The sequence below is a fragment of the Loxodonta africana genome, chromosome 1 (genome assembly GCF_030014295.1).
Source record: "Loxodonta africana isolate mLoxAfr1 chromosome 1, mLoxAfr1.hap2, whole genome shotgun sequence".
NCBI lineage: Eukaryota > Metazoa > Chordata > Mammalia > Proboscidea > Elephantidae > Loxodonta > Loxodonta africana.
Genome location: NC_087342.1, coordinates 108,378,366 through 108,401,762, shown reverse-complemented (window position 1 = coordinate 108,401,762; position 23,397 = coordinate 108,378,366). Strand labels below are relative to the sequence as shown.

The 23,397-nt window shown below is 40.4% G+C and overlaps 1 protein-coding gene across 10 annotated transcripts in view; it reads right to left on the bottom strand.

Moving 5' to 3' along the window:
- Positions 1-23,397, bottom strand: part of RUNX2 (RUNX family transcription factor 2) — a 380,120-nt gene that overhangs the window by 258,784 nt on the left and 97,939 nt on the right. The window contains exon 7 of one of the 10 annotated variants that reach the window (XM_064286836.1): positions 4,692-22,437. The exons of the other annotated variants lie outside the window; for them this stretch is intronic. Within the exon in view, the coding sequence (XP_064142906.1) occupies positions 22,412-22,437 (26 nt within the window). The 3' untranslated portion in view covers positions 4,692-22,411. Of the gene's footprint in view, positions 1-4,691; positions 22,438-23,397 lie in introns of those variants that run through there. 10 annotated transcript variants of the gene reach the window in all.

The following is a 23,397-nucleotide window of genomic DNA, read 5'->3' as shown; positions in this document are numbered from 1 at the left end:
GAACAGGAACTCTTTAAATGCACTGAAGCTCCTCTCAGGGTGACATACAAGAAGTATTTAAATATGTCTGCGTGACTATTATAAGAACTCAAGAAAAGGCTGAAACACAGAAGAAAACATTCTTTAATGGTTACGAGGATAGGGAGGTAGGGAGAGGGGAACTCACTAACTAGATAGTAGACAAGAATCATCTTAGGTGAAGGAAAGACAACACACAATACAGCAGAAGTCAGCACAACTGGACTAAACCAAAAGCTAAGAAGTTTCCTGAACACAACCAAACATTTTGAGCAACAAAGTAGCTGGGGTCCGGGGACAATGGTTTCACAGGACATCTAGGTCAATTGGCATAAGAAAGTTTATCAAGAAAATGTTCTGCATCCCACTTTGATGAGTGATGTCTCGGGTCTTTAAAAGCTTGCGAGCGGCCATCTAAGATACATCAATTGGTCCCAACCCACTTGGAGCAAGGGAGAATGAAGAACACCAAAGACACAAGGAAAATATTCGCCCAAGAGACAAAAGGGCCACATAAACCAGAGACTCCATCAGCCTGATACCAGAAGAACTAGATGGTGCCCAGCTACCATCCATGACTGCCCTGACAGGGAGCATAACAGAAAGTCCCTGACAGAGCAGGAGAAAAGTGTGAAGCAGAACTCAGGTTGATGTAAAAAGATCAGACCTAACGGTCTGACTGAGACTGGAGGAACCCTTGAAGCCATGGCCCCTGGGCGCTCTGTTAACCCAGAACTAAAACCATTCCCAAAGCCCACTCTTCAGACAGAGATTAGACTGGACTATAAAACATAAATAATACTCATGAAGAATATGCTTCTTAGTACAGTCAGATATATAAGACCAAATGGGAAGCTCCTGTCCAGAGACAGGATGAGAAGGCCGGAAGGGACAGGAGCTGATTGAATGGATACAAGAAATGCAGGGGTGGAAAGGGGGAGTGTGCTGTCACGTTATAGGGATTGCAACTAATGTCACATAACTATATGTGTATAAATTTTTATATGAGAAATTAACTTGAGCTATAAACTCTCACCTAAAGCACAATTTAAAAAAAAGGAAAAAAAATACATGTGTGAGAAGAAAATTATGGCAATAGCAGGTTTGACCTAAATCCTTGTCTCTAACTGCAATTGTGTATGCTTTCTGCTTCTACCTATCTATCTTCCACCGACTACCTTGCCTGATCTGCTATCCCTGTGTTTATCTGGACCCAAAGGGTTCAGGTTAGTTCCAGGTCCACAGCTCTGCTCTGACCACCAGTTTTGGGTACATATTTTGTTCTGTCTCCTGGCTTGCCCCCTTACCTTATGAACAAAAGCTGTTTCTAGTTTCTTCGGTCTCAGCAAAGTGTCCTGTCCCACATCGACACTGACTCTCAAAAATAATAATTAAATAAAAAGATAATAATGTTTCAAATACATATATTGCTTTTTAAGTTTTCAGAATCTGGACATGTATATTCTGACTTTGTCCTCACAAAAAGCCTGTGAGGAAGGCATGACAGGTACCAACTGATCAATGAAGCTTTGTCAAAGTCAAAGAAAGAGGGCACCATCTGCCCAAGGATGCAACTAATTAGTGGCCAAGCCAAAACAAAATTGTTGGGTCTCCTAATTTATGTACCTTTTTCTCCCACTAGACTTGCCTCATAAGCATCTACTACCTTTTATCCTAATAGAAATCCTGAAAGAGGAAAGGACAGTATTCTTTAAAAATCAAGGATATTTCAATTGCTTTTTTTGAATTGATCACTGGCTGCCTTTTTACATACTGTGTTTAATTCCAATAACATCAGAAACCAACTGCCTTTTATTTAACTGAAAAACTGGCTTACTCTTCTAAAAGAACTTAGCTTGCTAGTTACACACTAGAAATAAAATCTACATTCATTTACAAAAACCTTTCTCTTCTTTATTGCTATGAGTTAGCCTAAAATCATGTACAAGAGTCTGCAAACTATCCTGAGAAATGCTCCTTATGTAACTTGGGAATCCAAATGTAGTGTTAGTAACTCGTTTTTCTGACAGTCTCAGAGTTTTTCCACTCAAGCCCTGCACACGGAATTAACTCAAAACTTCTGCAAAGAAAAGCGTCCCGTTTAGAGTTTGATTTGGCATCAGTTTCAAAGAGCTGTTTGTATATTTTAGAATATGTAGAATTTTCCTTTGATTGAAACCTCTCTTTTAACAATGGACAAGAGATGATTTCTCTTCTGAGTGATTTAAACAAAAACAAACACATCTTAGTTACACGGAGACTTGTTCTCAAAGTGGTATTTTTTTTTTTTTTGAGAGAAATCAAACCCTACAGATTGTTGCGCATTTGGCAAAAAACCTTCAAACAGCCACAGCCAAATAGTGAAATTTTCCTTGTTGCAGGAGATAAACAAATACTAGAGCAAATGGGGGGGGGTGCGGGGGAGGGGGACAGGAGGTCCTTTCACTTTCTACTCTGCTCGATAACATTCCCCTCTCCATACGCGCACCCAGCCCTTCAGAGGGGTTTCATGTTCAATGTTTATTTCTGGTGCTATAGTAATAAACTTGCCACCAATGGACATTTTCCACATCTGTTTGTGGCTGCTCCCAGGCTTCTTGTATTTCTTTGGGACATGAAGCTCTCTGTCTACCAAGTGTAAACAGACACACCTAATTATGTATTAAGGTGACTGAGAAGAGCTACTTGTTTTGCAGACCAAAAAAAAAAAAAAAAAAGGGAGGGCCTGGTCTGCTCAGTCCGCTGGGGTACAAACATGCACTGATGCAATAGCAGCTCCTCAAACAATGGAAGTTCTCTGACTGCTAAGAAGACAAAACCCACGTCCTAGGTTTCCCAGTCTGAGAATAACGTCCACTGAGTCTACTCCAGATGTGGACCACAACAGGAGGTAACTGTGCGCTGTCCAGAAGGATGGTGCCACTGCCGAGCCAGGGCAAAACCTATTCAGTCTCTTTGTATAAAGACTTAATGTTAGGATGAAAAGAGAAAAGGAACAAGGAAGGAGGGGATAAGCTCTCCTCTTCTTCAGATCACACTGACCAAGTACAGCAACTAAAAGAATGTCAGTAGACTACAAAAATGTAGCAGGAGAAAACGATTCTGAAACATTGGGCCTTGGACTAACAGTTGGAGACATGGGCTGTGGCCCCAGCACTGGTTCCTAACTAGCAGAATGAACCTGGTAGAGCCTTTTCCCCTTCTTTAGCCATGCACTCCTTGGCAAAATCAGGGAATCTGACTAACTCAGCTCCATGGATTTTCCAGTCTAATATTCTAATTCTAAGGCATGCTAGACAACCCCGAGAAGGCCAAAAATAAAAAATTCTAGAAATGCTGTTCCTATAAAGGTCCCCACTCATTAAAACACAGAATTAGAGTTTTTAAAAAGAAGTAGTAGATTTATATACTCAGGGTGCAAAAACAAACAAACATATACCCAGGTTCTGTCCCTAAATACATATGCCAATTAGAAAATTTAGAATCCTTTTCCACAAAATTAAAAAAATACAATCGTTAACAACAGCTTGCAACAGAGGCTAAAGGAAACAGGAAACACAATTAGCTTTTTAAGAAAGTTTCCTGTCATTGCATTTAGCAGTCAACAGATAAAATTAACTTTAGGCTCACACATTCCATGGGACATCTGATGTGAGCTATTTCTCTTTTTCTTTCTAGATACCTCATGCAAGTAGTCTGGATTTTGAACTATCTGAAGTTAAATACTATTTTATATTAATCTTTCCAAATCTTGCAAGGCAGAATATATAGTCCTGGGCCGAATAACATCTGTTCTGGCTATGTTGGACAGTATATACATCCATGGTCCCATAAGGTTTTAACAGAGCTGTAACCTGACATAAGGAAAGCCAACAGCTTCCCACAGGCAACACGTATACCTCATGTCTTTTGTATACAAAGTGACTGTGCTGCCAGGCGTATAATGGTACAGTACACTACAGTATCCCATATAAAAACCCATATAGCTTTGCTAAATACACCCACTCCTCACTTATTGACCTAGTTTGGTTCCAAAGACCAGGCCATTACATGAGAGTCGGGGCTATGCCTTAGGCACCTGTGTCCCCCACCCCTACCCGTTCACCACCCGCTGGGTGCCCCCCCCACCCCCGTGCATCTCAGGATGCACATGGTGTAGCAGGTTCCCCCTTCCCCCCACGCCTTCCCCACCACCATAGAGCCCGTGGGGGTTGGGAGTGGTGGTGGTCAGGGGCCGGTTGCCACCTCAGGAGCATCAGAGGCCCACCACCATCAACTGTGCTTCAGGCCTTTGCAGACTTGTGCCTCGCCTCTTCACCTTCCTGCTCTGCTGGTCCCAGAGACAGGACTCAGTGGCAGGCAGCTCCTGGGCTTGCCGGCAGGTGAGGCCCGGTCACTTGGGCCCAGTGAAGGCTGTGGACATGGCAAAGAGGCAACTTTGGCAGAAGAGACTTCTGAGCCCCTGCCTGACTCCTGCAGCCATGGTTCCTGCCACCTCCTCATGGCCCGCCCTCCCCCCCCGCCGCCTCTCTTGCGCACTACCCACCAGCCCCCCTACTCACCCAGGCCAGCCTGGCTCCTCTGCCCAATACAAACTGCCTGCGTCCCCCAGGGATCGCACTCCCCCTCACAAACCTTGCCCTCCTCCTCCTCCCCATCACCTCCACTCCCCGTTGACGCACAAAATACCCCAATGATAGTTTTTGTCTATTGTCATAAATGCAAAATGTCAGATAACGAGATAGTTGATAAGTGAGAAGTAGGTGTATATAATCGGTGTTCACACTACATCCAAAACACATAACCTGCTATTTCACGTAACATTTCGTGGATGTTAAGCAACGCATGACTGTATGGTTATGCATAATTTAGGTACTGTCTTTAAGGTTTTTGGCCCTCATATAACAACATAGACTTTAGAGTGCTAACATTTTGTTATTATGCATATATTTAACTTCTAGAAAAAAATTAAAGTCTACAAAATCGAGAGGTAGATTATTTTCACTGTTATTTCTGGCTGGGAATTTGGTGAATTATACTTTATTTGGGGTCCTTTGACCTGCATCAAGCATAAACTTTGGCTACTTCGTAAGGATTATTGGTGGTGTTCCCAGGTATAGCCTGGAAAGACCAGTGTGATAAAAATCCCTCTTAAGATGATACCCAGCAGGCTTTTGTAGCGATATCTTGTTCTGATATGAAGGCTCCTGTTACAAAGCACAGTGGGAAAAGCACATTATTTGGAACCCAAAGTTGTTTCTATGGAAAATTAGCTTACTCCTTTATAAACCCATTGCCATTGAGTCGATTCCAACCCATAGCAACCCTTTAGGACAGGGTAGCACAGCCCTATAGGGTTTCCAAGGCTGTAAATCTTCAGGGAAGCAAACTGCCATTATTCTTCTCCTGCAGAGCGGCTGGTGGGTTTAAACCGCCAACCTTTAGGTTAGCAGCCAAGTGCCACCAGGATTCCTGTTACTCCTGTATAAATAGGGCAAATTTTATTTTATTTTGGGTTCTCTGACCAGCATCAAGCATAAACATAGGCTACTCAGTAAGTACTAAGTATAAATAGGGCAAATACTAAATAGAGCAAATGCTAAGTCCTGCTATGCCCTTATTTTACTAATTCCTTTGGACATAGTTGGAGCCCTGGTAGCACAGTGGTTAACCATTTGGCTGCTAACCAAAAGATCAGCAGCTGGAATCCAGCAGCTGCTCCTTGGAAACCCTATGGAGCAGTTCTACTCTGTCCTGTAGGGTCACCATGAGTCGGAATCTGCTCCATAGCGATGGGTTCGAGTTTTTTATTTTGTTTTGTTTTGGACATAATTCCTTGTTCTCCCATTTCCTTCTGTTCCTGATCTGACTTAGGTTCTGAGATAGAGTTCTTTATCTGTAAGTTTTAAGTAATACCTATCATCAGAAAGCCACTGTTACATATAGTCCTAGTGTCCTAGCTCTTTTTAATGTCCCTAGTTTCTGAAGCAGAGAAACTAAAGAGTTAAGCTTCCCCTAGGTGGCTCCTTCCTGGTGGTGTCTTCAGTTTTCCTCTCCATGTTCTGTTGCATCTGCCTGGTCTCTACCTCTCTGGCTGACCCAGCCGTTAGGCCAGCATTTTCTGGAGACGGCAGCTAGACCTATCGCAAGAGTCCACTTGTCATCTAACTGCACAGGGCCACGGGCCTCTTTATATCAATGTTATTTGTAAGGTGCTGAACAGCCCTAACTCACAGATTTTAGTTGTACAAGTCTCTATTCTTTCTGTATTTCCAGCATGCTAACCTGCTTATTTGTTATATTTGTTGAAGTATACTTGCTTGCCACATTTTTAGGTAACTGAAGAGTTCTACCTCAATGTAAATGGCTTCAGTTTGCCTTTTACATAACCTAAAATGGTATTGCTTATTTGATTTTTGCAAATTTTTAGGGGGATTTTTTTTTTCCCCAAAGTTCTATATTTTGTGGTTTGAAACTTTACCTTCTTATTGATAAGTGGGTAGAGAAAGCCTTTGGTGAGGTTCACTTTGGTGAAATAGTTTTGAGTTTTTTCCTTTAGATATCAAGAAGCATGGCAAAGAAGAGCAGGGTGACGTGACTCAGCCATTTGCAGGGAGCCACTTGCAAGCCCAACACTGACACTTCCAACACTAGCTTAGAAAGTCTGCAAATGGGCTGAAACACAACCACATCTCCAGTTTTCTAGTTTTAAGGTCCTTAAATATATACCTAGTTATCTATCTCCTTACCCACTTTTGCCATGATTTTTTACTATTACACTGCAGTGTTAAAATGAAAAGGAAGAGTACCAAAGCCTTAAGACTGTAGGGGACCAAGAGTATGGTCAAGTCCAGCCTCTCATCTGACAGAGGAGGGGAATTAATTATATACGTCTATTTTTTTTTTTTTTTTTTATACCACCAGGACTCAGATCTCTTAGCTCATGAGCTGCCTCTTTCCAATAAAATACACTGTCTTTAAAGTTCATTCCTTTAAATAATGGCTCTCTTTTTTTCCAGTGGCGTACTAACTGTCATTTGCTCACTCTACTTTTGCATTTTCTTCCTATTAAATCTTCTGACTTCTATTCTGTCTTGCTGTACCCTTCTGAATGAAAAGGCCGGAGAGAAAGGTTAAAAATGGGTCTGACAGCCAGAGGAAGAGCCAACCTGTCATCCAGAGCTCCAATCTACAGAGTTTTCAGAGCCTTTGGGATTATTCCGGATTTTCCATCTAAGAGATGCTGATGTCCTTTGAAATGTATCTTCTTTTTAGTCCTTAGGACTCAAAACTCAAAATAAACCCCTCAGATAAATTTTAAGTAGATTAGATCACTAGGGGAATGTGTTCCCCCAACTAGATTTTACTGCTCTCCTTTCCTTTAAAACAAACTAACAAACCAAATGGTTCCAATGGTTTTCAGGACACACACCTCTACACTTTGGGATTCCAAGAAAAAGAGGAAGCTCATGTCCCAGGAGAACAAGACTCTTGTTATTTTTCAAACAAGAAATGTAAGAAAAACCATTATCTTCATAAGACCTTGAAAACTAATTTCTTGAGCCCCAAGCTGAAGCTTTTGGGGGGAATAATCTCTCCTTAGGACACTGTTAAAGGGTCTGAGGAGGGAGTGATACTATTTAAAGATTTTTCCTTTAACCTTAGCTTGTGGTTATGAGATTCTGCTTAGAACAAGTTCCTCATCCCTTATCAAACCAAATTCATTCCAGTGTAAGATATATCCCAATTACTTATCTGCTGTGAAGAAGTTATCCTGGGTTAGCTACATTCACAGGGCTGACAAGTGATGGTGTCGACCCTGGCTTCACTTTACACACTACCTGGAATTTAAGAGGATGAGTAGAAAATATAATGCCAGCTGAGTTGTTAAAATTAATCTCATCATTGAACTTCACGGCACTGAAATCTGGTTTTGCACTATGCCAGGGAAGGGAAGCTACTGGAAATATTCAGATTAATGTGTCAACAAAAACAACCAAATCAAACATTTTGACTCCCAAACTGGGTTTCTGGTCTGAATTTTAGAAAATTCACCTAATTAATTAATTCCTGAATTGCCACTTCACTTTGGGGTATATGAACAGTGTCTAGATACTAACTAAAATTTTATAAGATGCAGCATTATCCATTTTAAAGTAAAGTAACATGTAGGGGAAATGTTACTAATATTATTTCGATGATATAAGCAAAATATTCTAGCTTTCTCTCCAATTCAGAGTGTCATCATCCCCCCACATCCTCTTACCAAGTGATTGCCACCGCTTCCCAACACACTCCTTGTTTGCTCTCTTTTCCTCTTAGAATTTTCTATCAATACCCAGAGTGACTTTTTGAAAATAGAAATCTGGTTATATCATGACCCTGCTTACAATGGCCAGTGGCTCACTGTGTCACATAATGGCAAGTCCAAACTTCTGACCCTGACCAGCAGAGACCCTGCATGACCCAGACCCAACCCATCTCTCTGACTTGATCTCATCTTCTATACATTCCAGTCACGGGGCGTCTTTCTTTACACATTCCAATTTCTTCCCATTCAAGGGCCCTTGCAGGTGGTGCAAACAGTCAATGTACTTGGCTGTTAACTGAAAGGTTGGAAGTTTGAGTTCACCCAGAGGTGCCTTTGAAAAAAAGGTTTTGTAATCTACTTCTGAAAAATCAGCCATTGAAAGCCCTGTGGAACATAGTTCTACTCTGATCACCCATGAGGTCACCATGAGTTGGAATTAATTCAATGGCAACTAGTTTACTGGTTGACAGGCTCTTGTACTACTTTCTCCCATTGCCTGGAATGCCCTCTGTCTTCCTCCTTGCCTAACTCCTTGTTACAGAGATCTCAGCTCAAATGTTTTCCCCTCATTGTAGCCCCCTATTTTACTTCTTCAGAGTACACTCCCTAGATAATATTTTCTTATTTTTAATTGCCCACTCTTTCCCAGAAATAGCTAGCATTTATTGAGTGCCAGACAGTATTCTAAGAGCTTTACACATATTAACTATCCTTAGTCCTTATAACAACCTTTTGAGATTAGTATTATTATATGCCCATTTTACAGATAAAGAAACTAAGCTAAAGATAAGCTAAGTAATCTTTAATTTCTCCAAGATCACATAGGTAGTGAGTGAAGAAACATGGATTTAAACCAAGGAGCCTGGTTCCAAAGATTGAGTGTTTAATCACCATGCCACAGGTCAGGAGAAAAAGCTCCATGAGCTTTGCTGTCTTGTTCATCACTGTATCCCTGGTGGCTGTAACAGTGCTTAGAGAACAAGTGAATTAAAGTTGGTAATTATTTGTATTAATAAAGCTTTTTAATCTTATGATCATAAAACACGATGATAGCAATGTTTCACCAAAAGGAACGTTTTTATGATTCAATATTTTCTCTGAATATATCTAATTTCTTAATATAGAAAGCCTAGTACCTGATCTCATTTATTGTATTATGAACAGACCTCACCTATTCTTTTATTTCAGTAACCCTTAGCTTATAAGATTCTCACTTCTCCAGTAAGAGAAATCTTCATAATCATTCTCAGTGAAAAGTGTGTAACACAGTGAAGTCACATAAAACCACACAGGGATATGTTAAAAATGTCAATAAACTGGAGCAAGGGAGAATGAAGAAAACCAAGGACAGAGGGAAAGATTAGTCCAAAGGACTAATGGACCACAACTACCACAGCCTCCATCAGACTGAGTCCAGCAAAACTAGATGGTACCCGGCTACCACCACTGACTGCTCTGACAGGGATCACAATAGAGGGTCCCAAATAGAGCTGGAGAAAAATGTAGAACAAAATTCAAACTCACAAAAAAAGACCAGTAGCCTGATAGAGACTGGAGAAACCCCAAGAGTATGGCCTCCGGATACCCTTTTAATAACTCGGTACTGAAGTCACTCCTGAGGTTCACCTTTCAGCCAAAGATTAGCTACCTACTACCCACTGCCATGGAGTCAATTCTGACTCATAGCAACCCTATAGGACAGAGTAGAACTGCCCCATAACATTTCCAAGGAGTGCCCGGTGAATTTGAACTACCGGCCTTTTGGTAAGCAGCTGAGTTCTTAACCACTACGCCATCAAGGTTTCCAGCCAAAGATTAGACAGGCCTGTAAAACGAAATGAGACTAAATGGGCACATCAACCCAGGTGCAAGGACGAGAATGCAAGAGGGAACAGGAAAGCTGATAATGGGGAACTCAGGGTCAAGAAGGGAGAGAGTGTTGACATGCCAGGGAGATGGCAACCAATGTCACAAAACAATATGTGTATTACTTGTTTAATGAGAAACGAATTTGCTCTATAAACCTTCATCTAAAGCACAATGAAAAAAAAGTCAATAAAACAGTTCCTTAATTTTCAATTAAATCTGGAGTTTCAAAATCTGTCTGCAGACTCTGACACACGCACATATATGAGGCTTCATCTTAAACTGAGGTTCTGCTATGCTCAGGTGTGAAGGTTTAAATGTAAAGTTCTGGCATTAATTAGCCAATCTTAGGTTGCATCTCATCAGAATAAACTGAAGCACAAGACAAAGCTTTTCTTGGCATCTGTAGTAGCTGTTCCTGTTAATTTAATTTATAAGTCAATGGCTACACTAATCCTTATTGTTATTACGGACAGTGGTATTTAGTTTTCTGACGTGCTGGTTGATCACTAAATCTTTTCTGTGAGAAAACCTACCCTTTCAGGCCTAATTTTAGAATCACAGACATTCAAAGCTTTACGATACCTTGGAGAACATCTAGCTCAACTACTTCATTTTCACATGAGGTAACTAAGACCCAGAGAAGTTAGGTGACCTGCTCAAGAACTCAGAGGTACGTCCAAAATTGGAAGACAGGTTCCTCAATGCCCAGCCAAGTGCAATCTCCAACACACCACCAAGGACGGTGTGCATACTAGTCATTATGCTGCATGTGTGGGCCTTGAAATAAATGTTTTCCTGATAAATCAATTCAACACAGTTTTACTGAGCAAATGCTATTTTACCAGTGTTGGCTTCCTTTTGGATGTATGCCCCAATTTATGTAATTTAGTCGTTGGCTGGATTAAAGTGGCTATTCGAAGTTTTGTTAAGCCTTCCGAAGATACCTATGATACTTGCCCACTTTGAAGGTCAGAGAACAACTTTAATTTTCTCTGTATAACTACCTAGAGTGTCAAACTCTTTCCTTTTTGGAATATTTTAGGTCAACTCTCCACCATACCTATAAGCCACAATGAGAACGTAGTGTTTTCCTAAGCTGTAGTTGGGAACTTATGGATTTGGTTTCTGTTTTGTTTTAATGATAAGCACCATCGCACGATTATCAGAATTGTTCCTCTTTTCCAAAGCCTGTTTTTATTTTCTTTGTGGTTTCTAGTTAGAAAGGGTTCTTCTTAATTATGTGTGGATTTATTGTGACCACATAAATGGGTTTATTATTGATACATCATGAATCACTGCTCTCCTTGGCACAAGGTCAAGTGTGTTTATAACCATCATTACATCTGCTATTATTATTTCATTAACTATGGCATTATTACTCATTACAATGGGAAGCTAGGACGGTGACCATTTTGGTTGCACACAGAAACACTCGTCTTCTCCCAGGTGTGCTGTGCTTGGCTGCATTTCTAGATTGGTTACTTAACGCCAGTCTCTCTGAAAAAAATACACCACATTCCTGCTAAAGAAATCCTTTGAGATATTTACGGACAGTGTTGCCTAAGCAGAGATTTTGTGTGTTTGTTTTCATTTTTTACTTGACTTTTTCATGATCTGAGATTCATAAACTTCTTGAGAGTCATTATCCAAAAAGTAATTTAGACAGCATAGTCAAATGGGATCCTAAATTTGTCTCAGACCAAGTCATTTAAATTCTGACCTAATTTAATAATATATGCCTACCCGTTTACTTTGCAGGGAAAAACAAACAAACAAGCAAACAAAAAGAAGTCCAAAAATGACTACTTATTTCAACACTGTTCAAAATAAAGGCTTGTCCACAAATGACTTTGAACAATTCAAATTAAAGTGTGTTGTCATTTGCTTTTTATCATGTAAGATTTTAATAATAAAAAGGCTTCTTACTTATTTAGCTACCTCTTCCAATTGTATCCTTCTATGGCTCCCCTGACAATTTTTTCTATGTACTAACAAACCTAATAACTAACTTAAAATAATCATGTAGTTTCTCTTTCCCTTCTTTTACCAAACCCAGTGGTCAATTAACATTTCCTGGGAAATCAGTGCTCGGCGAAGTAAAAAATAATAATAGTAAAACATACGGGTTTCAGTGGTCCTGCTTCTTCTGAAAAAATAATTATTGCCTTGGCTGATATTTATTAATATCACAATTAATAGACCTGTGAAGAATATTTACATGTATATGTATTCTAAATGTGCTGAAGAGAGAATACATGCATATTTAAATGTATATGTTAAAGCATACAGCTAACAGTGCTTTATCAGAGATTTATTACAGATATTGGCAAATTCCATAAGACATCACATGCTAGGGCTGTACTTATGTATCTGGAATATGAAATTAGGCTAAATGGCAATTTCCTCAATCTCCTACACAGTTCTACTTCGAGATCTATTAGCCAATTCCTAATGCCAGTCCAGGACAGGTAACCGTCAAGCATGCAGCACTGACTGTCGGGTAGGCCTTTCTGCTACGTGCAAGAAGGTTCCATACGCAGATTACATGCAGAGCATGAAATGAGAAGTTACAGAGAGATAGCCAAGGATTAGAAGGCCAGGCCCTTGGCCTAGGGAAGCTTTCAATCTATCTGGGAAAAGACAAGCTCTTATACACTCTTGCCACATCTTAAGAAAACTTATGAAGTCGCACACTTCAACAAATGCAATTTTTTTTAAGTTACAAATGTAATTTTTAAAGTCATTCAGAGTAAAGGTATATCTGAGCAGAATGAAATTGACTTTTTTTTTTTTAATTTCCTAAATGAGATGGCTGTAAGTTAGTTATGGAATTGAATGAATAAAGCCAAGGGGCAAAAGAGATCTCCTTTCTCCAGAATCCTGAACAACCGTCGAGTATTTTGGCATCTCCATGGTCTGGTATCACAATGTAATTGTATCAACTCTGCTAAAGGGGACTGAAAGCTTCCCAAGGGCAGAGACCGTGTCTTCTTGTTATTCATTGCCTGCCTAAGCACATTTTAAGTCTGTACCAGATATTTGTTGAGCTGACTCGGAATGACTGAAATGAAGAAAGGCCGCCCACATAGGAAGGAATGCTGAGAGGCAGCAAATATACTGTATAACATTAATTAAGATCCAAACAGTTCTTGACAGGCAGCAACTATTACCTGAATTTAATAAGATAAAACCTAGCAGGGATAGCTTTAAAGAATCAACTTATGGAAAGACAAAAGGAAATGGGGAGATGGCATTCTCACAGGCAAGATGCACATTCCTGAGTGTTTTAAAAATGTACTAGCATGTTTCTAGGAAACCCTGGTGGCATAATAGTTAAGAGCTATGGCTGCTAACCAAAAGGTCAGCAGTTCAAATCCACCAGGTGGTCCTTGGAAACTCTATGGGGCAGTTCTACTCTGTCCCATAGGGTCACTATGAGTCAAAATCAACTCGACAGCAACAGGTTTTGGATAGTAGGTTTCTATATTTTTTGAAGTTAATGATGCAACTTAGTTTTTCCGTCAGCATTTATCTGGTTAGCCAAACTTTCATTACCACAAGTTCTAAGAAGAAAAAAATCCCTGGATCTAAAGAAAAACAACTCTAAAAGTAAAGAAATGGAAAAAATGCAGCTTGACATTAAGTGGCAAATATGAGAAAACAGAGTAATATGGCTACCAAAAGAACTAAGGCCATTTTAGTTCAGAGGCAAGAATAAAGGAGCTTGGATCTGGGTGGCAGGCTGTAACTGGGACACTGACAAACTGCAGTGTGTCCAGGGATCACTGACCAGGACAGTGAAAGGACATGAAACTACATCATACAGAAACGGTTAAAAAAGGAAGGGAAGGTACAGGAAAAATTCAGCCTGGAAGACTTGGTGAGAAATGGCTGCTTTGTTTTAGAGGACTATCTTTGCTTCGATTTACAACTTAGTTGATACAATTTCAATCACTTTCTCAGAAAAGACTTCAACGCTGTATTACACGATGGCTATAATCAATGTCAGACCATAAAATAGATTTCAAAAATTCTATTTGGTCATTTGGTTTCAAGCTGGACCTAAAGTATGTGTTGGCATTCTTACTAACTGTTAGCAGCAAGTCTGGAAACAGATGCAGACTTGATATGTATCCTAAATACGAAACACATTGCAAAAGGACTTGGAGATAAAAATATGTACTGCTTATGCACACTCTTACTGTGCTATTTCCTGTCCTTATCAGCAAGAAGTTTCTATTGTCTTGCCCTTTCCTTGTTGTTCCAGGTGAACAAAATCCTCTTTCCTTCCCCTTTTTTCTTCTACATGCCTGTCTTCCTGTTTTTCTTTTATCTTTTTTTCCCACTAATACTTGTTTCATTAAAGATTTACAGAGCACCTACTATGGGCCCCAAACTGTGCTACAGTAAAAGGATTCAAGAATATGTAAGACACTGTCACTGTCTTTGAGAAGCTGACCTCCTATAAAAAAGGCATTAAATCAAATTAAAATACTAAAGGAAGATGAGTATACATGAGATGTGTCTGACGTGCAGAAGGAGCCTTGGTGGCACAACAGTTAAGCGCTCAGCTGTTAACTGAAAGGTGGACAGTTTGAACCCACCCAGTGGCTCTGTAGGAAAAAAGACCTAGCGATCTGCTTCCATAAACATTACAACTAAGAAAACCCTATAGGACAGTTCTACTCTGTCACACAGAGTTGCTATGAGTTGAAAATCAGCATGTTGGCACCTAACAACAGCAAATGTAGTAGAGCGATGAGATACAGAGGAGCATAGATGAGAGCGTGATTCACTCTGAGAAAAGTGATGGTTGAGGAAGGCTTCCCAGAGGAAGGGGTGGTCAAGAAGGACCAACAGGAGGGGCTGACACAGAAGCATGAAACAGCATGGCACACTTAAGGAATATAAACAGTTCCATATTCCCCCCCACGCCCCAAAAAGTGGTGCTTTAAATTATAGACACCCCTGCCAGAAGTTCTGAAGAAAAAAGGCGCACCTTTTATCTAGGTGAGTTGAATATTTTGGGAGGCAGCTAAGTAGCTACATGAATGGATTGTCATTTTATCTGGGTCTGTTCTGTACTTGAATTGATATGAATGACCACCTAAAGATAAACATTTGGGCATTTGCCTATGAGAAAAGCTAAAGAAAAAAAATTAATAAAAAAAAATAGACCAAATATGCAGAAAACCATAATCAAGACCATTTGGTGACAATTTCAGTGACAGAGGAAGTTCCTCCCCAAGAAGGAAACGTGCAAAAGGTTTTCTAACGAGAAGTGTCATTATAAGTAAGTGACAAAAGTAAACAGGGAGGCAGTATTTCTAGGTGCAAGAAGAACACTCTTGGTGTTTTAAAAACGTACTAGCATGTTTCTAAGTTTTTGAAGCCAGTCATGTAACCTAGTTTTTCCACTAGCATTTATCGTAAATGCTAACTTTCTTTACTAAAAGTCCTAAGGACAACACATCCCTGGACAGGCATCATCTTACTCCTTACAGGACCTCTGAGACACGTCGATGGGCAACTTCAAGCAATCCATTTACACAGGGCCTCTGAGATACAATAAATTAACTGGCTTATCCGAGGCGAGTGTAAAGAATCTTCAGGGACACTGAAACTAAAACTCAGGTTTCCTGAAGTAAATTGCCCTCACCCTCTTCTCGGATCCCAGCGCACCACAGAAGCCACTGTGCCACTAGAAAATTAACTCCAATGCTTTTGGTGACAAGGTTCAAGCTCCTAAGTTTTCCATTATAAAAAGAAAGGGGGAACTGCAGTTAAGCTTCAATAAAATTCATAACTATGTCTTTGCCATCCCTAGATAAGCATGGCTCCTTTCATCACTAAATCTTTTTCCAATGTGTGGGTGGGTTGTACATGTGTCAGGAATAAATCCTCACAAGAACCATGTATCAAATCAGTGTCAACCGATATACAGAAGTTTCATTCTGAGCTTTGCAACCTTAGGCTAGCTACAAATAACAGTAACTAGTCATACAATCAAACTTAGTCAACTTTGTGAGCTGGGCCAACTATCTCCAACTAATCTGGTGAGAATGGAAACCATCTCTTTGGTCCCTAGTACCAGTAAAACAAAAGTTAAAGTAAATCACAGTCTGGGGATGCCCTGACTCTGGACCCTGGGCAATAAGATAAAACCACGTGAGTGCTAGTGAGAAAGCATGAAGAATCCCTACTAATACAATGCAAAGATAACCCAACAAATCAAGTCAATATAACAGAGAAGAGCACTGAACATGCAGTTGTTAACCCAGGGCTTGCTTTTGTTTAGGGTCCATTAAATTTAATAACTTCCCCCTCTGTGGCTTTAAACAGAGAACTTCTTCAAAATAAGAGTGGCTCCTATTAAACTTCATTACTTGCCCACGGCTGCCACGGCAAAGGTGTGTCTACCAAACAGGTGGCTCTTAAAAAAGGAACGGTCTGTAGTGAAAAGTAGATGTTCTAGTGTTTTTATGATGGTTGCTTTAACGTTCTGGTTTATTAGCACTAATTGCTGGAGTTTTCCTTTTAACCTTTCTTAAGGGGTTGCTCTCTCCTGTGAGTTGAAAGAGAGGCTCTGCTAAAATAAATGTTTACATATACTTGGCACATTACTGAAGCTGCTAGTTTCAAAACCTTGACTTGGGAAACTTGATAGAAACTTGGTTACAAGGGATATTTAAAAATGAGCTACATCAAATACCACTGGGTTAGCCAATTACATGAAACAATCCCCCTGATGGACTTTTCGTGATCAAGTGAGAATTTTCCACTGGCAATTTCTAGATTTTGTGGTAGTAAAATGATTTTTCAGTTATTTTATTTATTAGACTAACGCCTATTCTGCTGACCTTTGGAAATATTATAGTTTAGCAAACGAGAGGCATAAAAATGGAGACGTCCTCAATAGTCCTAGGCAGCTGATTAAGTGGAATTTTTTGATCTTTAAATGTTTTGAAAGAGGAAATTCAAGACAATGTGCTTAGAAGAGAAAAGAATAAAAGAGTTTTCAGAAAGATTATAGTTGTTAACTCTGTCCTGTGTAAAAAAAAAAAAAAGAACCCAATTGCAAAGAAAAGTCCTCCGTACAACCTATAGTGACCTCTGCCAGAACAACTGACACAACCAGTATTCATAGACCTTCCTTATGCATCTTTACTAAATGTATCATAAATCTGTAAAAGGCCTCCAAGAAAGCATCAGTGAGGTCCCGTGGGCACCATGTCTATGACCACAGGAAAATGCCCATGTAAATCCCTTGCACCTCACGTACAGGAAAGAGTGGTACGAACGGATGCTAATCTGTCACTTCACTCAGGTGAGTGGGGCGGGGAAGGAGTTATCTGTAGTGCCCCCACCCTGAATAAACCTATGCAGAGTCTCCTTGTGGAGACTAACAATTGCTCATACTCTGATCCACAAGTCAAAGAATTAGACTCAGTAAACAACTATGCTTTTTTCCATAGTAGGATAATTACATAAAATACATTTTCAAAGTCAGTAATTATTTATTTACATAGTATTTTGTAATGACCTCCAGGAAAGTAATTATAATCTTTGTGTCAAGCCTCACAAGTGCTTTGAACATCAAAAATGCCATGGAAGTGATAATATTATTACAATTATAAAGACATACAGTGGTTTGGATTGTATCTCTCTGGTCCTTTCCCTGCCACACCCTGCTCTTTAATAGAAGCGATGAGAAATAACTTTGGCTATCTCTGTAAGGGATGAAGATGTGGCAGTCTGCTTCCATCAAGGTTACAGCCTTTGAAACCCTATGGGGCAGTTTTACTCTGCCCTACAGAGTCACTATGAGTCGGAATCGACTCAATACCAATAAGATCTCTGTTTAGTGAATATTCTTTTCGGGCCATAAGCAACAAAATAAGACAACGCATAAAAGCACTGGGGGTGGGGGAGAATGCCACTTAAATACAGACTGTTACATGTTAAGGCCACACTTTGGCACGGAAGAGGGGCCAACCTCTACAGGGCTGCTTTTGTACTGTAACATCACTAGACTGCTTCCTGGTAAGTAGGGCTTGATTTTTATAATTCAACTGAATATGATCTAGACACATTGTAACAAGGCAGACCCTGTTAATTAATTACATATGAAAGTAACTTATTCAGTTATAAACCTACAACTGCTTTTGTTATAATATTTAAGGCTGTCCCAGGTTAAGGAAATATTTCCTAAATCCTAGTATGGCACCTACGAATGTCAAGACATCTAGTATCACATCTTTCTTTGTAGTAAAGTAGGGATCATGGGTAGCACACCTTTAACATTTTATTTTATTTATACCTATTTCCAAAAAAAGGAGTCCTGGTGGCACAATGGTTAAAATGCTCAGCTGCTAACTGAAAAGTTGGTGGTTAGACTCCACAGTGGCTCTGCAGGAGAAAAGACCTGGCCGTCTGCTCCCATAAAGATTACAGCTGAGGAAACCCGATGGGGCAGTTCTACTATGTCTTTAGGTCACTACGAGTCAGAATTGACTCGATGGCACACAACAACAACATTTCCAAAAAGGGTTTGAGGAAGATTGCAGGAACCATACAACATAATATCACTGTCATTATTATGGAGCCCTGGTGGTGGAGTGGTTAAGAGCTCGGCTGCTTACCAAAATGTGAGCAGTTCGCATCTACCAGTCACTCTCTGGAAACCACATGGGGCAGTTCTACTCTGTCCTATAGGGTCACTATGAGTAAGAATCAACTCGACAGCAATGGGTTTGGTTTTGGTTATTATTATAATTCATTAAGTTCCAGCATTTGTGGTCATACTTGAAAAATTACTCAGAAGAAAGGATGCCAATAAAGGAAGCTGTGAAATTGGATTATTGGGAGGTCTTTAAATAGATTAAGTCATGGTCGTTCTTTGCAGTGCCTTTTAGGATAAAATGGAATGAAATGGAACTTCTTTAGGAACAGTCCTTTCTGGTTGCTTTTATTCCTCTGACCCCTTGGAACAGAATATTATTATGCCCAGTTGCATACAAATGTAATTAAATAGCATTTTCTATTTTCCAGCATTACAATTGCATAGTTATTTTCTTTTAATGTTTTATTGACTTTTTTGTGAGTGGCTCAACGCTTGTAGCTCTGTAAGTGTTCATTTTAATTCTACAGAATGATAATTATAATGGTGAACATTTACTGTGCACTTCTATGTGACAGGTACTTTGTGAATGCTATATGAGTATTTTTAAGTATTAACTCATTAAAATATTTAAATATTCCAAGGGTTTTATATTTTAAATATGCTCTGTGGTGATCCATTTCAAAAAGCAAATAATCTTTAAATGTCTGGATTTTTCACTTGATTCACTGAAACCAGGGCTTGCCTATATACGATATATAGATATATAATTTTCCCACAATTTTAGCTTAACAATATCTAATTTTCCCAAAACAATTTTAGCTTAATAATATCAACTAGAATCTAATTAGCACATACTGTGTGTCAGGTCTCCTATAAGCATTTTACATAAAGTATCTTATTTAATCTAATTCTCACTATAACCCTAAGAGGTCAGTATTATAGCCCCATTTCACAAATAGTAAGACTAAGTTTTAGATGAGTCAGAAACTTGCCTGGTAAGTTGATGGGCTGGGATTCAAACCTGGATCTGAACCTTCAATTCTACTGTAGAGCCGTGATGAATTTTATTTTTTCTCACTCTAGATCATATGAGAATATTTTGAGCATCCCTTTGGATAGGAAGATGAGAACAGTCTCCTCTACACAAAAACATGAACTGTTCTAGAAAGCAGCTCAGAACATGACCATAGGACTGCTTGGGGGTGGGAATGGGAGTTAATATTTTAGCTGTCCATGTAACTATGGGGAAATAGCATTATTTGAGCATAACAAGGAGTATAACAAAGACTGTTGTGTGTCTTTGCATCTATTCTGACTCACAGCAACCCTACAGGACAGAGCAGAACTGCCCCACTGGGTTTCCTAGGCTGCAAATCTTTACAGGAAAAGATTACCAGGTCTCTTCTCCCCATGGAGCCACTGGTGGGTTCAAACTGCCAACCTGTCAGTTAGCAGCTCAGTGCTTAACATTGTCCCATGAGGGCTTCTTATATAATGAAGACTAACCCGTTGCCCTCAAGTCAATTCCAACTCACAGAGACCTTATAGGACAGGGTAGAATTGCCCCATAAGGTTTCCAAGGAGTGGCTGCTGAATTTGAACTGCCAACCTTTTGGTTAGCAGTCAAACGCTTAAACCACTGCACCACCAGGGCTTCTAACGAAGACTAGTGGCACAGAAATGGACTCAATCCAAAGGATTTTAGTTATTAACCCATTGCTGTCCAGTTATTTCTGACTCATAGCAACCCTACAGGACAGAGTAGAACTGCCCCCTAGGGTTTCCAAGGAGTGGCTGGTGGATTTGAACTGCTGACCTTCTGGTTAGTAGCTGAGCTCTTAACCATTGAACCACCAGGCTCCTTAGTTACTAAAGCACCGAAAAAAAAAAGCAAACCAAAAATCCACCTCATTATTACATCTCATTCGTAGGATGGCTCTATGTCACGGACTCTAGGGATAGTTTTAGATACTGAAGGGAATAATAGGATAGAACTATGTAGCCTGGCACCTGAAAACCTACAGACAGGCTGCTCCTGGGGCGGGGCGCGGTGCTAAGCACCAGTTCCCGGGGAAGCAAAAAACGGTGCTTATTCCAAATGACTTGATCCCATGAGTCTAGCAGTCAGCGCTCTGTGTCCTGGCACAGCCCCACACCAAGAACAAGGTCAGGTCAGTCAGGGCTCCTCCAGTTCCCTGACAGTCCAGGTCTAGTTGTTTCTTGCTATTTCCCTATATGCTGACAAGAGGGATTTTCTGTTCTCTTCTCTTTAATGTTTATACAGAACCTCCCACCCTGGCACCACGTTACTTCACCAGTAACAACTCACAGAAATGTTTGGGGCAGGAGGAAAAAACTGGACTAAGTTCAATTTTAAACTAGTTTAAAGCAGAGTTTCCTGCCTGCCTTTGGCCTCAGGTGAGCATAGGGCTGGATAATTAACGTGTCTACTTCTTCCTCCTCCTCTGTGGAATGAAAAGAGTTGTGCTACACTGGCTTATGGACATGTTTTAAGTAATCACCAGTAAATTGACTCAAAATAATCGGGCTGATCTAAATCACCATGTGAATGATAAAACAATAAAAAAAGAAATACTTGTTGCTGTCCAGTTGGCTCTGATTCACAGCGACCCTACAGGACAGAGTAGAAGTGCCCCATAGGGTTTCTGAGACTGTAATCTTTATGGAAGCAGATTGCCACGTCTTCCTACCGTGAAGCCGCTGATGGGATTGAACTGCAGACCTTTCAGTTAGCAGCTGAGCGCTTAAGCATTGTGCCACCAGGGCTCCTTGATAAACAATAAGTACTACCCATTTGTGTAGCACTTTTTCAGTGTCATTTGCTAGGTCCCTTTTCTACTGGTTTTCCTGTTGAATTCACATATGCAGACACCCCAGCAGGAAAATTCTATAGATGCGCATCTCTAAAACTACAGTCCCTCCCGGAGGTTTTTCCTCTAGGTACTGCAAGGGTACAAACAGCCAATGTTTCAGCCACAGAGGGTCGGGCAGATGGGAGCCCCGGGGACCCTAAACCAGAAGCAAGCTTGCACAGTCTGTTCTGTCCAAGTGTTATTTTGGCACTATGTAAAACAAAACAAACTCTCAGTTTGAAATATGGAAGGAATGACCAGACTAACTCAACACCATCAAATACTGTGCCTTCTATCCTACATTAGCCCTCACTGGCTCCCCTATGCCTTACTCATTCTTTCCCATGTCTTTAGCTGATGTTGGCCTAAAGGAGATAATGATTCCAATCAAGGGAAATGATAACTAATATTCTGTACTCTGCACAATTCCCCAATAAATACATGATTCATAAAATAGCAGTCATAATGAAAAGTGGAAACATGGTTTTCCAAAAGAACCTCAACGTTCTCCCTCCGCCCCTCCTCTTTCCCTACTCACCCCCATGGGAGTCCATCTGCTGCAGAATATAGGAAGGCACTAGGACCAGAGAGCCCTTTCCTGCTATTTGCTTGAGAAACAAAGCCTTCCCTCCTCCCAAGTTGAAAGAAATAAAGGAGTCTGAACTAATCAAAACCTGCAAGCCTGCTGGTGGAGCTTCAGCTTGTCAGTGATGCAACTCAGCGGAGTGAGTAACGGCTTCGAGCTTTGCAGAAAATGAGAGAGGGAGAGAAACAGACACAGAGACACAAAGAGAAAGAGAGAAAGGCATTAACCTGGCCAGGAGTCAAACAGGTGTATGGGGCCCGAACCCTAAGAAGAATGTCTGACAAACATGGGATCCAATGGAGTGTGTGCCTTGGTGGGCCTATGTTTTTTTGTTTTTCTTTTTTTATGGGGGACAATGTTGTAGGTTGCAGGTGTACTGAGAGTATTTCATCATTATTATTATTATTATTATTATTATTATTCACAAGACTCATATGACTGGCCAAGGCCCTTTAATTTTTCTCCACTTGTCAGTTTGAAGTCTTCAGGGACACTTTCTGGCTCTCTGTGATGAATTCTCCAGGATAGATGCGGCAGCCTGATCATTCACCACACACACTTCCTCCACGACCTACAGGTGTTTGTGGTGCCTTCTGAACAGTGGCTGTACCAGCACAGAGCTGCCAGGGTGAGAACAATAGGTGCTACCGCTTCACGGAAAGTCTGCCTCTGTCTTGAGGTGACGGCTCAGAGGCCATGCATTGCCTTTAATAACTCTCAAAGGCCTCAAGGCATTTAATAACTAGTTTCTGATGACCAGCTTAAGTTTACAGGTGCTGTCTCTGGGAACTGGCAATCTTGGACTCCTGAGATTTAAAACACTAAGCCTTTAGAAATGAAGTCTGTGCCACCAATCTGTAATTTCGTTTATAGGCAGAAGTTAGGAAAAGAAAGGAACACAAGCAGAGGAAGGCCTGGCATAAGACCCTCTGGAAAAGGCCCTAGTTATGAGACTGTACCCACCACAGAGAACACAAGTCAGCAGAACCAAAACTGGGTGGCTTGAAATATCACCTTAAGAAAATGATGCCACCTTTAGTGGATTTTCAGTCTCTTGACCTAAAATGTTCAAATGTTTGATAACCCATAATTCAGAACACCTGGTTTCCTGGTTGGT